General features: G+C 35.2%; 1 protein-coding gene across 1 annotated transcript in view; it reads right to left on the bottom strand.

The window, feature by feature from the left end:
* LAMA2 (laminin subunit alpha 2) overlaps nucleotides 1-15,559 on the bottom strand; it is a 653,829-nt gene that overhangs the window by 385,703 nt on the left and 252,567 nt on the right. Inside the window, exons 8-9 of the mRNA XM_081529101.1 lie at nucleotides 11,894-12,072; nucleotides 3,984-4,083 (exon numbers count right to left, since the gene is read on the bottom strand). Coding sequence (XP_081385227.1) covers nucleotides 3,984-4,083; nucleotides 11,894-12,072 — 279 coding nt within the window. The remainder of the gene's footprint in view (nucleotides 1-3,983; nucleotides 4,084-11,893; nucleotides 12,073-15,559) is intronic.

Genomic DNA, 15,559 nt, shown 5'->3' with positions numbered 1-15,559 from the left:
TCAATAATCACTGAAGATGGTGATTGCAGCCATGAAATTAAAGGATGCTTACTCCTTGGAAGAAAATTTATGACCAACCTAGACAGGATATTAAAAAGCAGAGACATGACTTTGCCAACAAAGGTCCGTCTAGTCAAAGCTATGCTTTTTCCAGTAGTCATGTATGGATGGATGTGAGAGTTGGACTATAAAGAAATTGGAGCACCGAAGAATTGATGCTTTTGAACTGTGGTGTTGGAGAAGACTCTTGAGAGTCCCTTGGACTGCAAGGAGATCCAACAATCCATCCTAAAGGAAATCAGTCCTGAATGTTCATTGGAAGGACTGATGCTAAAGCTGAAACTCCAATACATTGGCCACCTGATGCGAAGAGCTGACTCATTAGAAAAGACCCTGATGTTGGGAAAGATTGAGGGCAGGAGGAGAAGGGGATGACAGAGGATGACATGGTTGGATGGCATCACTGACTCAATGGACATGAGTTTGAGTAAACTCCGGGATTTGGTGATGGACAGGGAGGCCTGGTGTGCTGCAGTCCAAGGGGTTGCAAAGAGTTGGGCATGACTGAGTGACTGAGCTGACTGAACTGAGTTGATAAAGCAGCAGAGTTTGAGAAGACTGATTCCAATTTTAAAAGATGTCTTATTGTGGATAAAATGCTATCAAACAGCATTACATGCTACAGAGAAACTGTTCATGAAAGGAAGAGTCAGTCAATGTAGCAAACATCATTGTTTAGTTATAGTAAGAAATTGCCACAGCCATCCCAACCTTCAGCAACCACCACCCTGTAGCCATCGACCTAAAGGGAAAATCCTGCGTCAGCAAAAAAAATTGCAACTCACTACAGGGTCAGATAATGTTTAGCACTTTTTAGCGAGGAAGTCTTTTTGAATTAAGCTATTGTATTTTTAGACATAATGCTATTACATACTTAATAAACATAACTTTAATATGCACTGGGCAGCCAAAAATTTGTGGAACTTGCTTTATTACAGTGGTTTGGAACTGAACTTGTAATATCTTTGAGTTATGTCTGCATTGTTGAACATTAATAAATTTATTTTCTTAATCATATGTAGAAGTTAAATGAAAAAGAAATCTGTCCACTTCAATAAAGACCACAGAAACACTCCCCTCAATTAATATTTATTTCTGATATTAAAATCTCTAGACCTCAAGACTAAACAGAGAAATACTCTATGTAATAAAAAATGTCTATTTCAATGTTTGTCTCTGAAAGTACTACAAACTAAATGTCTTGTTCAGAACACTTGACTGTGCAGGATGAAATTGGCAGACTGCTGCTGCTGTGTGCTGTTATGAAGCAGAGAAATCCCTTGGAGATCAGAAACTATACATACTTTCTAGATTAGTAAGCCATTTCTTAAACCAGTGTCTTTCCTAAAGTCGATTAACTCTGATTTACTAGAGTGTGGAGCACTTTTATTGAACAAAAGACAAATTCTAGGTACTACTCAAGGTAGGATGACATATCAGAGAACTTTACAGATAAACTCAAGACTCCTGAAACAGTAAACTAGGAAATACACAAGTATGTGCGCGCGCGCACACACACACACACACACACACACACACACACACACACACACACACAGAGTTAGGAAAAACACAAGAAAACAAGGCCCAGATAAACACCAAAAAAAATCAAACTGCAGAATCAAATAGATAGCAGAAAGTACTACTTACATATACAAATTATAAAATAAACATACATCTTTCCTCTCTTATCTGTGGTTTCGCTTTTCATGGTTTCAGTTAACCTGTGGTCAACCACAGTTGAAAAATATCACATGGAAAATTCCAGAAATAAACAATTCATTATCTTTGCATTCTGAGTAAGTGATGAAATCTTGCATCGTCCCACTCTGTCTTGCCCAGGACATGAGTCATCGCTTTTTCCAGTAGATCCCATCCCACTGATCACTTAGAAAGCCATCTTGTTTCTCAGATTGACTGTCAAGGTATTGCAGTGCTTGTGTTCAAGTAATCCTTGAGATGATGGATGTTCACTAAACTTATCATGGTAATAATTTCATGAAGCGTGAGAGTCAAATCATCATGTTGAATACTTTAAACTCACACAGTGAAAGTGAAAGTCACTCAGTTGTGTCCAACTCTTTGCGACTCCATGGAATATACAGTCCATGGAGTTCTCCAGGCCAGAATACTGGAGTGGGTAGCCTTTCCCTTCTCCAGGGGAGCTTCCCAAAGGTCTCCCGTTGCAGGTGGATTCTTTACCAGCTGAGCCATAAGGGAAGCCCAAGCTTACACAGTGCTGTATGTCAATTATATTGCAATAAAACTGGAAGAATAGAAAGAAATAAGAGCTAAAGAAATAAATAATTTGCTTATCTTGGAGTAGATAAGAATTTGAAGATTATAAAGGCATATAAGAAATCCAATAAAAAATTAATATGTACAGTGATTTTAACATAATGTCATTATTATAGTGAAAGTGAGTTTTCTGAATTTTGGTACATTAGTATATAAAATTTTTTAAATTGTGATTACATTTGGAAATGAGACTAGGGTTGAATAGGTTAAAGAGGACAGTATTTGCTATCTATTTTACTCCGTTCATACTGTTAAAATTTTAGTTGACCATGTGTTGTTTTCCTAGTAACTGAAAAATCACTGTATTCTACAACTGTAACATATATAATATTGTACATCAACTATACCTCAATTTGAAAAGAAAAGAATTTATATCTCAGAGGGAAAAAATAATTGAAAAATATTTTATATACAAAGATCTTCATTATAGATTGGTTAAAATATACAAAATTTGGAAACAATCTTGATATCTTTCAGAGTTGAGGACTGTTATTTAGGAGCTAAAACCAGATTTCAGAGAAATATGAACAGATATGGGGAAAAAGTCACAATCTAAAGTTAACACACAAATGTTAATAATAGTATTTGAATTACCACTGCATTGAATATCCATTTTTCTACTTTTCTACTTTTTTAAATCACTTTTTCAACAGCAAAATACTTACTGTTTAACCTCAGGGATTAAAATTAAATTACGTTAAAAATAATGTGATTTGGTTATTATCATAAAAAGATAAGGAACCATAAAATCAGAAATGATACCAATAATTCACCATTCAAGTTTTTAAATAATAATTTTTTAATCTTTTAAGATGTAAGACTCTAAGGCCTAAATACATAATCATATAGCTTTGTAAAGAAAGCAGGTAAGTTAGACTGCCAAAGAAATGTTGCCGGCCTTTTAATTCAAAAATCTTTGGGGGGAAAAGCTTATATCATAACCATGATTTATTCTAGTCTTTGCACAGGAGAGAAGAATCCAGTCTTTGAAATATAAAGAAACAGTTCCACATACATTCTATGAATTTTTTACTTAACCTTGGCAAGCAACTTTTCTGGAAGTAGCTTGTAAACATTTTTACATCCAGGAGTTATTTTGGCATTTGATTCCTTAATGTTTGGAGTTCACCATGAATTTCAATCCTCAAAGCAGGTATTAGCTTAAATTAATGTCAGCCTCTTTTCCTTCATTAACTCATTCCTACTGCCTTTTATAGTCCTTTATGCACACTTCTTGCTTTCTGTATTATTAACTACAGCTCAGTCTGTGATCTCATCTATTTGTTCCTCCTTTGTAGTCCACACATCCCTCAAGGAGCACTGGCATTTCACCCCAGAAACCATACCAGCTACAAAGTAATCTAATAACAAAACATCAAAAGATATATACACCACAGATCTATAATTGACTAGAAGGTGTATGTATATATGTATATATATACACATAGATATGTAAATATATATGCATATACATGTATAACTAATGTAAAACAATTCAACTCTTCTTGCTTTTAAAGAATAATTGAACATAAACGTAATTACTGAGATGTAAGAGTTGGATATGACTGAGCAACTAACACTTTTTCACTTTTAATCAGAACAATGGCCCTCTACCAAATTCTCACCTCGTCGAGCATGTTTTTCATCCTTGACACAGACTTCATTTAAGGAACCAACTGGATCACAATGGCATGGCTGGCATGGTCTTGGATAATTTGGAGATACCTAACAAAAATATTAAATTGCTTTAGGTCAACTGTAATAAAAACACTAATATTTTTTGATCCAGTAAGCCTTAGAGATCATTTTAATGATATATAGTAAGACATTATATTGAGAAAATGATAATATAAGAAAATTCTTTATTTTCACAACTTGATGATATGCAATAAGAAACTATATTGAGAAAATAATAACATAAGAAAATTTCTGGAAGGAGAAAAACATGTACACCCATGGTGGATTCATGTCAATGTATGGCAAAACAAATACAATATTGTAAAGTTAAAAAATAGATAAATAAACTAATTTAAAATAAAAAAAAGAAAATTTCTTTACTAAATTTTCAAAATTGCTAGAATCCATTTCTTTAAGTGGACATACAGAAGTAAAGAGAATAATAAGTGCCTATGTAACTGTTACCTAGATTCAATGATTATCAGGATTTTACCATATAACTTTCATCATGCTTTATTCTTTGCTAAAGTTTTTAAAGAAAATCCCAAATAGTCTTTTAATCTCTATGTATTTTAGAATGTACCTCTTTATTTTATAATCATAATTATCATCATAAGAAATAAAATAGCAATGTTTGCTTACATAGAAAATGTAAGAGAAATACACATTCCATGATAAAATCTTCCTTACTGTTTTGTTTTATTACAATGTAGTTCAAAATTAGTGATTTTCCCCCAAATTTTTAATTTTCAAGACCTTTTTCACATTGATCACAATACAACTAATTAAATTTGGTGGTTGAGAAATGATAATCTTAAATATTTATGTTAAAATTTTGATTTTCTCAGGAGGGAGCATAATGTGGGATGAGGAATGTAGGTTCTGTAAGTAGGAAGCCTTGAGCTCACATTCCATTGTGGCCACTTACTGGCTATGTAGTCTCCTGCACCTTACTTTCTGGTAATATGAGTTAATAATAGCAACCATAGTGATGTTATTAAATTAAAATTAAGAGGAATAACAGAAACCATCTCATAAGATTTCTCACATATATCAAATACTCAATACAACAAGTAGCTTTTAACATTAGAATATTTTAATTAAATAAACCTAGACTGTGCCAATGTACCATACATAAAACATTTATTTTCTAGATGCAACAGGATAAGAATAAAAAAGCAACTAAATTCTTTGCCTAGGAAATACTAAAATACTGCTGAATATATATATAATTAAGTACATAAGCTATTTCCCATAAAATATGGCTTTTTTTTTTTTTCTTTTTTGATGTAGACCATCTTTAAAGTCTTTTTAAAATTTGTTATAGTATTACTTTTGTTTCGTGTTTTGGTTTTTTGGCCAGAAGCCATGTGGAATCCTAGCTCCCTGATCAGGGATTGAACTTGCAACCTCTACAGGGCCGGGCAGCAAAGTCTTAACCACTGAACCACCATGGAAGTCCCCAAATATAGTTTACATATATATAGATAGATAGATAGATTTAATTTATAATGAAAACTTGATTGTTAATAAGTCAAAGTGTCATAAGCAGAAAAACATTTACATGTCTGATACAATTCAATCTTCTAAGTCCATAGATCAGTTTCAAAATCATTATTTAAGACCCATTCATTTACTTTCTATTGTGAAGAAAGGATCGTGCAAAGCCCAGATAGGTAAGGCCTGCTTTCTGCGCTAAAGAAGCTTACCGGAAAAGCAGACTTGAAAGATATGGATTAAATAGAATGTGCCAAGTGATAAAATAGACACAGAGAAGAGTGTTCTGGAGCAAAAGAGGAGGGAGTAAGAACACAATGAAGACAAGCAACGTTTCACAGAAAAAGTGACATTTAGACTAGAACTTGACGTGAGTAGCAATTTCAGGGCAGAACTGGGAGAAGGACTTCTAACCAAGAGAAAACCGCAACACCAAAAAACAAACAAGAAACACCTCTTTGGGGGCATATAGCAATAAATTTCTTTAGGATAAATTCTTAGCTTTTATGAATGTGATTTATGATTCCAATGATGAGCTTGAGTAAACCAAAGCCTCTTAATTTATTATCCTTCCTTACAGTAATTGGGAAATTCTGATTGAATCGGACTGCTGATCAGGAGAACTTCCAGCGAACCCTCCTACACTGTTGGTGGGAATGTAAATTGGTACAGCCACTATGGAGAACGGTATGGAGGTTCCTTAAAAAACTAAAATTAGAGCTACCATATGACCCTGAAATTCCATTCCTGGGCCTACTTCCAGAGAAAAACGTGCTCTGAAGGGATACATGTACCTGGATATTTATTGCAGGACCGCTAACAAGAGCCAAGACAACGGAAGCAACCTAAATTTCCATCAACAGAGGGATGGATAAAGAAAATGTGGTACATATATATACAATGGAATACTACTCAATCATTAAAAAGATTGAAATAATGCCATTTGCAGCAACATGGATGGACCTTGAGAGTGTCATACTGAATGAAGTAAGTCTGACAGAAGAACAAGAAACATTGTACGACATCCCTTATATGTGGAATCTAAAAAGAAATGATACAAAGGAAACCTTCTAACATAAGATATTCTATAAATATATCTACTTTATATTTTATCTTTAATTTTACAAAAATAATAAGATTACTAATTAATTCTCAAAGTAAACATGGCCATAAGCATATATATACATATATGTTTTAATTTTTAAATATATGTACTTAGTAGATATACCTAAAATTATATTTTAGGGTAACAATTTTTAAAGGCAGATATATTATGTTTTTAAGATATAAAATTTACAGTGTACAAAAATTTTATTTCTATATCTTCATAAAAACATACGAAATTTTCACCCAAATACTAAACACTTGAAATACTTGAATTTTTAGCACAAAATATAGCATACATATTTTTATGTATATTTTTACATATTTTTTTTATCAAATTCTAGATTCAGATTCACTTAACAAGTTGTACTAAAAACTTGATCAAGCTTCCAGTTTGAATAATGGCAGAGTGTCTTTAATTGGTCCAACACATCCTAAAATGACAATGATGAATTCTGGACAAATATAAAAAGTCAAATATTTGAGGGCTTGGGAGAATAATCAAAAGCATGCAAAAATTAGAAGCATTTGAGATTTGAAAGAAAAAACACGCTAGATGAGATTCATGTTTGTATAAGGGTAACAACAAAATCTACATATCAATACCCCTCCATTCTTAACTGATTCCTTAATTTCACATTAATTCTGGGGACTCCAAGGGGCCACTGGAAAGCAACAGCAGGAAAGATGAATGATCTGAATAGACTTTCTAGTCCACATGATATAACCTAAAGAGAAATTAGAGTTTATCAGCCAAGAAAGGTTAGATACATACCTTTAGTTTTCTATTAATCTGCTCTAGAAAAGTATAAAAGCAAGCCTCCAGTTTCATAGTTATTAGTCAGTAAGCTGACCACAAATTGAAACAAAATCCAAAAATCTATAACAGAATCTTTTGTCACTACAATGTATCAACCAAAATTTCCTGTGTTGATAATCATGAATTACTAGACATGAGGAGAAAAACTAAGGCATGGTCCTTGTTCAAGAAAAAAACAGGTCAACAAAAACAGTGACGTGCCCCAAGTATTAACAGACAAGGACTTGTATAGGTCTCTAGATATGCTGAAGAGCATAAAGGTAATAAGGTTTATAATGAGTGAATACCTGGATTTTTTTCAGCAGAGTGGAGGAAACTATAAAAAAAATAAGCACTCTATAAAGTTGAAAAACTAACTGGATATGCTTAGCAACAGATAACTGATGGCAGGCAGAAAAGTAGTATAGCTAATTACAGATAAATAGAAATTATCTAATCTGAAGCAAAAAGAAAAAAAAAAAAAATTACCACAGCCTCAGTAACCTATAGGCACAGCCCAGAACACTGGCCTGTATCTGGCTGGAGTCACAAAAGGATGAGAGCACAGTTCAAAAAAAAATATGTAAAGAAATAATGGCCTAAAATTTCCAAAATGCAGCAATCTCAATTTATAATTACAAGAAGTTTAGTAACCAAGAATATAAGCACAAAGAAAGCCACATTTAGACAAACATGGTCTAACCAAGACTGGAAAACTTTTTCTGTAAAATTAGGTAGCAACATTGTAGGTTTTGTAAGTCACCTAAGGTCTGTTTCTTCTTTTTCTCCCTTTCCTCACCTCCTCCTCTTCCTCCTAGCTTTTATTTCATCTTATTCTTGCTCGTTTTCTTAATTGGGTTGTTCTTTTTCTTCTCCCTCCATCTCCTTTCCCTTTCCCTTCATTTCCTCCTTCCCTCCTCCTCCTCCTCTTTTTAAAATAAGTTTTTACAAATATAACGAAAAAAATTTTTTTTTCTTTGCAGGGCATACAAGTATAGGCCATGGGTCAAATGTTATCTAGGGGCCATAGTTTCCCAATACATGGTTTGGTTGCTAAAAGATAAATATAAAGAGTATATCTTGAAATCAGTTAGAGAAGATAGACATCTTACATATAGAACAAAAATACAAATGATGGCTGCCTTCTCATAAGAATAAATGAAATCCAAAAAGGTGGCAAGAATACACAGAAGAACTGTACAAAAAAGATCTTCACGACCCAGATAATCACGACGGTGTGATCACTCACCTAGAGCCAGACATCCTGGAATGTGAAGTCAAGTGGGCCTTAGAAAGCATCACTATGAACAAAGCTAGTGGAGGTGATGGAATTCCAGTTGAGCTATTTCAAATCCTAAAAGATGATGCTGTGAAAGGTGCTGCACTCAGTATGCCAGCAAATATGGAAAACTCAGCAGTGGTCACAGGACTGGAAAAGGTCAGTTTGCATTCCAATCTCAAAGAAAGGCAATGCCAAAGAATGCTCAAACTACCGCACAATTGCACTCATCTCACACGCTAGCAAAGTAATGCTCAAAATTCTCCAAGCCAGGCTTCAGCAATATGTGAACTGTGAACTTCCAGATGTTCAAGCTGGTTTTAGAAAAGGCAGAGGAACCAGAGATCAAATTGCCAACATCCGCTGCATCATCGAAAAAGCAAGAGAGTTCCAGAAAAACATCTGTTTCTGCTTTATTGACTATGCCAAAGCCTTTGACTGTGTGCATCACCATAAACTGTGGAAAATTCTGAAAGAGATGGGAATACCAGATCATCTGACCTGTCTCTTGAGAAACGCCTATGCAGGTCAGGATGCAACAGTTAGAACTGGACATGGAACAACAGACTGGTTCCAAATAGGAAAAGGAGTACGTCAAGGCTGTATATTGTCACACTGCTTATTTAACTTATATGCAGAGTACATCATGAGAAACACTGGGCTGGAAGAAACACAAGCTGGAATCAAGATTGCCGGGAGAAATATCAATAACCTCAGATATGCAGATGACACCACCCTTATGGCAGAAAGCGAAGAAGTACTAAAGAGCCTCTTGATGAAAGTGAAAGAGGAGAGTGAAAAAGTTGGCTTAAAGCTTAACATTCAGAAAACTAAGATCATGACATCTGGTCTCATCACTTCATGGCAAATAGACGGGGAAACAGTGGAAACAGTGTCAGACTTTATTTTTTTGGGCTCCAAAATCACTGCAGATGGTGATTGCAGCCATGAAATTAAAAGACGCTTACTCCTTGGAAGGAAAGTTAGGACCAACCTAGATAGCATATTTAAAAGCAGAGGCATTTCTTTGCCAACAAAGGTCTGTCTAGTCAAGGTTATGGTTTTTCCAGTAGTCAAGTATGGATGTGAGAGTTGGGCGGTGATGAAAGCTGAGTGCCAAAGAATTGATGCTTTTGAACTGTGGTGTTGGAGAAGATTCTTGAGAGTCTCTTGGACTGCAAGGAGATCCAACCAGTCCATCCTAAAGGAGATCAGTCCTGGGTGTTCATTGGAAGGACTGATGTTGAAGCTGAAACTCCAATACTTTGGCCACCTCATGCGAAGGGTTGACTCATTGGAAAAGACCCTAATGCTGGGAAGGATTGGGGGCAGGAGGAAAAGGGGACGACAGAGGATGAGATGGCTGGATGGCATCACCGACTCGATTGACATGGGTTTGGGTAGACTCCAGGAGTTGGTGATGGACAGGGAGACCTGGCGTGCTGCGATTCACGGGGTCGCAAAGAGCTGGACACAACTGAGCGACTGAACTGAGCTGAACTGACATTGAGTACAGGGCTATAACAAATTCCCTCCCAGTTCTCTCTACTTATTTAGCTGCACTGTGTTTCTTAGTGATGACTTCTATAAAAATGAAAACAAAATATGCATTTTCCATTGTAATAATAAGTAATATTAATACATGGGACTTTCGTGGTGGTTCAGATGGTAAAGAATCTGCCTGCAATTCGGGAGACTTGGCTTTGATCCCTGTGTCAGGAAGATCCCCTGGAGAAGGGAATGGCAACCCACTCCAGTATGCTTGCCTGGGGAATTCCATGGACAGAGGAGCCTGGAGGGATATAGTCCATGGGCTCACAAAGAGTTGGACACAACTGAGTGACTAACACTAACCACTGGACTTACTTAATAAAGCCCAAATACATAGAAACTAAACAATAGAGAACAAATCACAATGTAGATTAAAAAAATTTTTAAATAAATTATAATGATGCACATAAAGTATGTCTGAAGTCATGGGAAACAGCTAGTCATGAAGACAGTGTGCTGTTAGCACAAGGAAGGAAAAATAAATCCATGGAACAGAACTGGGGCTCCAGATATTAACCCAAGTGATCAATTTATTTTCAAAAAATGGCTCAAAACAATTTGAAAGGGAAATAAAGTATTTTTCAAAAAATGGTGCTGGAACAACAGGTGAAACATGTAGATCTCAATCATTACTTCAAACTCCACACAAAGATTTACTTGAGATGGGCTACAGCCCTAAAACTTAAAATTACCACTTCTAGAATTAAAAAGAAAAATTTTGAAGAAACACTTCACAAGAGAGGATACAGGAATAGCTAGCAGGCACTTAAAAGAAATTTAGTCCAAAAAAACTGCTGTAAATTCATAACAGAAGACGTGCTGTAGCACTAAGCATTGATAGGACTGACTTACTGATTGCCTAGTACTGACTTGCCAGATCCATTACACCCACATCCACTAGGATGACTATTTCAAATAGATAGTCAAGACCAAATGTTAGAGAGAGATGGAAGAAGTAGAACTCACATATATTTTTGGTGAACATGTAAAACAGTATCATTAACTTGATGAAACATTGGCAGTATCTCATAAAGTCAAACACACATCTATTCTATGAAACAACTATTATACTCCTAGACATTTACACAAGGTTAATAACACATGACCACAAAAAGACTCATATAAAATTGATTTGCAGGAACTAACCAAAAACGGGAAATGACCCAAATATATAGGAGAATGGATTAAAAATTAAGATACATTCATGCAGAGGACTACTCTTTAGCATTTTTTTTTAAATAAATAACTATCAGTGTGTACAATATGGGTAAATCTAAACCTGTTACATTGAGTGAAAGGAAGACCAAAAATTTTGTGAACTTACGATTTCGTTTTTAGAAAATTCACTAATAGGCAAAACTAATTTATGCTCTAAAAATCAGAACAAAGTTTGCCTGGGGGTAATGATTGACTGGAATGAGTCACCATGGGACTTTCTGGAGAGATGGAAATATTTTATATCACATCCTCAATGACTTATATCAGCTTCTATTATGAAATATTTCTAGTCACCTTTGAGATTTCAAGTCCAACTATTTAAAGAAGCGATCAAAATTATTTTTCCCTGTAATACATCTCAGTCTGAAAAATCCAAAATAATATTTCATGAAAGAAAAAGCATACTTTACCCCTTTGGGTCTGAAGAAACCATCAATGCATGTCTCACAGTTTATACCAGCAGTGTTTCGAGTACAATTAATGCACACACCCCCTCCAATGTACTTTCCATGTATATTTAAACTCAGATTTCTTCTGGCAACATTTTCATCATAATAGCATTCTTCAGCTTTCCCATGACAATTGCAGGCTGCATTAGGGAAAAATAAATTCATAAACTTTCAGATTTCAGATATATATGAAAATAATTTTTGTTACATAAGAGATTTCTATACCATATAGCAAATTATATTACATTATATGTATATACATACAAAGCCAATACAAATATGCCTAGAAAGTACATGAATCTATTAGATTAGTAAATATATATTAATGGAACTTAAAACATATAGATTAAACTCAATAGTATGAAATTGCCAATATTTGACTGATTTTATCTTACAAAACTAATATTTCACATAATTCAACCTATAGCTTCCTATTACAACAAACAGATTATTACTGAAGTATGACACTGAATAATTAACATTTGTGTAATCTGTGATGAATAATTACTATACGTGAATCTCTGTATTAGATTCTATGGGTAAAGAAGGATGTTTAATGTGTATACATTTGATCTTTGAATATCACAGGGATTAAGGGTGTCAACCCTCTGCACAATTTAAAACTGGAATATAACTTTGCAGTTAGCCCTTCCTGTCCTTGGTTTCCCATCCCCCAATTTGACCAACTGAAGATTGTGTAGTACTGCAGCTCTGTTGTCTGCATTTAGCGAAAAAAAAAAAAAAAACCCATCTATAACTTGAAAAGCAGGCTTAGATATAGTACAGTCAGTAAAGAATCTGCCTGCAATGCAGGAGACCCAGGTTCAATCCCTGTGTCGGGAAGATCCCCTGGAGAAGGAAATGGCAACCCTCTCCAGTATTCTTGCCTGGAAAATCCCATGGACAGAGAGGCCTGGCAGGCTACAGTCCATGGGGTCTCAAGACTCGGACGTGACTTACCAACTAAACCATAACTTGTAAAAAGTCACCAAATCAGAACTGTAAGCCAGACTCTAAAGTTAGGCTCCAGAGTCTTAGGGTCAATCTCTACCACAATCCCTTCAAGTTATCTAATAAGAGAGAAAAGATGTACAATTAGTGCAAAGTAATCAGGACAAGAGGAGAGCTGATTTGTTCAGTGATGAGATCATGCTATTTTGTGCCAGTCTTGGATTTGGGTATCCTCTTTTCATTCGTGTCCAACTCTTTGTGACTCTATGTACTATAGCCCACCAGGCTCCTCGGTCCATGGGATTCTTCAGGCAAGAACACTGGAGTGGGTTACCGTGTCCTCCTCCAGGGGATCTTTCTGACCCAGAGAGCGAACCTGTGACTCTTAATGTCCCCTTCATTGGCAGATGGATTCTTTACCACTAGTGCCACCTGGAAAGCCTGAATTGAACTGAGACATAGTAAGCATTCAAACATATGTTGAGTGAATAAAAGAACATCTTGGTAAGTTTTTAAAAAGTACTTTTATCGTTTTAATGGATACTTCTTTAATCATAAATAAGTGTGACAATTTCTTTATATGGTTATGTCATAGTTTTTTCCTGAGAAATGCCTGTTTCAATCTTTTCTCATTTCTAAGTTTTTGAAAATATTTTTCTTAATGTTATGGAAGATCTCTTAATACAGTAAAGATATTTTCCCCCTTGTCCGGTTTGTTGCAAATAGCTTCTTCCATTTGTTGGCTTTTGATTTAGGATATAGCACTGTTGCTGAGTTTTCAAACTTTATTCTAGGGAAGTATATAATCACAAATATAAATCACTAGGCATGATATGCAGTTTTATATCTTTAGGACAATGCACAAGAATTCTTAAAAATCTTATTGTAAAAATATATTGCAAGAAACCGTCAAGATTTCTGCTACCAGTATAACTAGAGAGAAACACAGAGGAATACAAATTTATTCTCACACTATTTAGAACTCGTATTGCTGACTGTACTTATAACCATGAGCTAAAGCAGGTAAAGACTGATGCTTGAGAAGCATACACTCCATGTATGAGGGCCCTCTGCCTACAGCTCTGGTTGCTGTTTCAAGGTCCTGGACCTGCACATCTTCCATCTAAAGCCTCAGAGGACACAGAGAGTACCTACTCACAAACAACCATTTTACACTCTGCCATCAGCAGTTTGTTATTTCATTGAATGTTCATGAAACATGATAGAAACTGTCTGTTAGTACAGGCATAGCAATGGAATACATATCCTTTGCACTTTATAGATACACCCTGCCTCAAATAAGCTAGATTGATAAAATCCAAATTAAATTCAAGTGAATTAGAAGGAAATTATTCATTTTATTTTTCTTTGCAGGAGAGATGGGAGGTTGGGCTTCCCTGGTGGCTCAGCCATAAAGAATTTGCCTCCAAATGCAGAAGACACAGGTTCAATCCTTGGATTGGGAAGATCCCCTGGAGAAGGAAATGGCAACCCACTCCAGTATTCTTGCCTGGAAAATCCCATGGTCAGAAGAACCTAGCGGGCTACAGCCCATGGGGTCACATAGAGTTAGACATAACTTAATACAATCGTTGTAAGTTGTGACTAAACAACAACAATTCATTTTATAGAGGGATTTATCATGTTTCAGAAAGATGTTCCTAAATCGTCAGAGGTGACTGGAACACCACTCAGCTTGGAAGCTAAAATTTTCATATAAACTCTTATGAATATATATATCACCAAAAGCACTATATATACAAGGTTTTATGGTTAAAAACCCTATCTTTATTTTGTAGATTTTTTTAAATTACTTTTTTTTTCAGTTTGGGAATCGAACTTCCCATCTCTCCCACAAAGAAAGATAAAATTGTTTTATAATAACAGTATTTTTAAAAATGTATAGAGCGCCAAGTGGAAATTTCCTTCTGTGTTGCCTTGTCTATCCCTATGGCTAATAAGTTTGATCTATCCTTTCCGTTTCTTTGTTTAAACAGATAGATATTAGTGGATAGTGGTAAAGGGCTTTGCAGATCCACTTAACATTGCATTATGATAACTGTGTGACAGAAGGTCAGAGACAACAGGAGGAATCCCTAACCTCAAATGATACTCCCACCTGTAACTGCTGATATTCCACAAGCAGAAGAGAAATTTATTAAATTTAAGGAAATTTGAGAAGAGATATTCATGGTGTCATTCAACTTAAACTCAGCCTTAGGAATGAAAGTCTGCTCTCAATTGGGAGAAGTTGTGGAGATCCTGAGGGATCATCAGGAATGGAGTTGGGAGTAGAGGAAAAAAAACAAAGGTTGGGCATCCAGTGCTATTAAGGTTTATCCCTTTCCACCACTGTGTAGTGGGGCCTCATTCCTCCAGATACCTCTCAGAACAATGACTGATTTCTAACCCAACATATCTTCACAAACACACAGACACAAATCAAAAAGCAAAAGAGGTAAGGGCAGAAAATGAAGAGACTCAAGACATTGATAGTATATGCAGAATCTTAGGCTGAAAAGATAATGTATAGTTAGGAAATATTTTATGATTAAAGTCTGTTATAATTCAATAATTTTAAGGACCTATCATGTCTGATACATGATACACGACAAACATATTTTATTCAATTCATATATAAAGTTGGCATTAGTTTAAAATGTCTACCAGGCCTGT

The sequence above is a fragment of the Giraffa tippelskirchi genome, chromosome 9, assembly GCF_054371585.1.
Source record: "Giraffa tippelskirchi isolate mGirTip1 chromosome 9, T2T-mGirTip1v1.2.pri, whole genome shotgun sequence".
In the NCBI taxonomy this organism is placed as follows: domain Eukaryota; kingdom Metazoa; phylum Chordata; class Mammalia; order Artiodactyla; family Giraffidae; genus Giraffa; species Giraffa tippelskirchi.
This window is presented reverse-complemented; position numbering and strand designations above follow the sequence as displayed.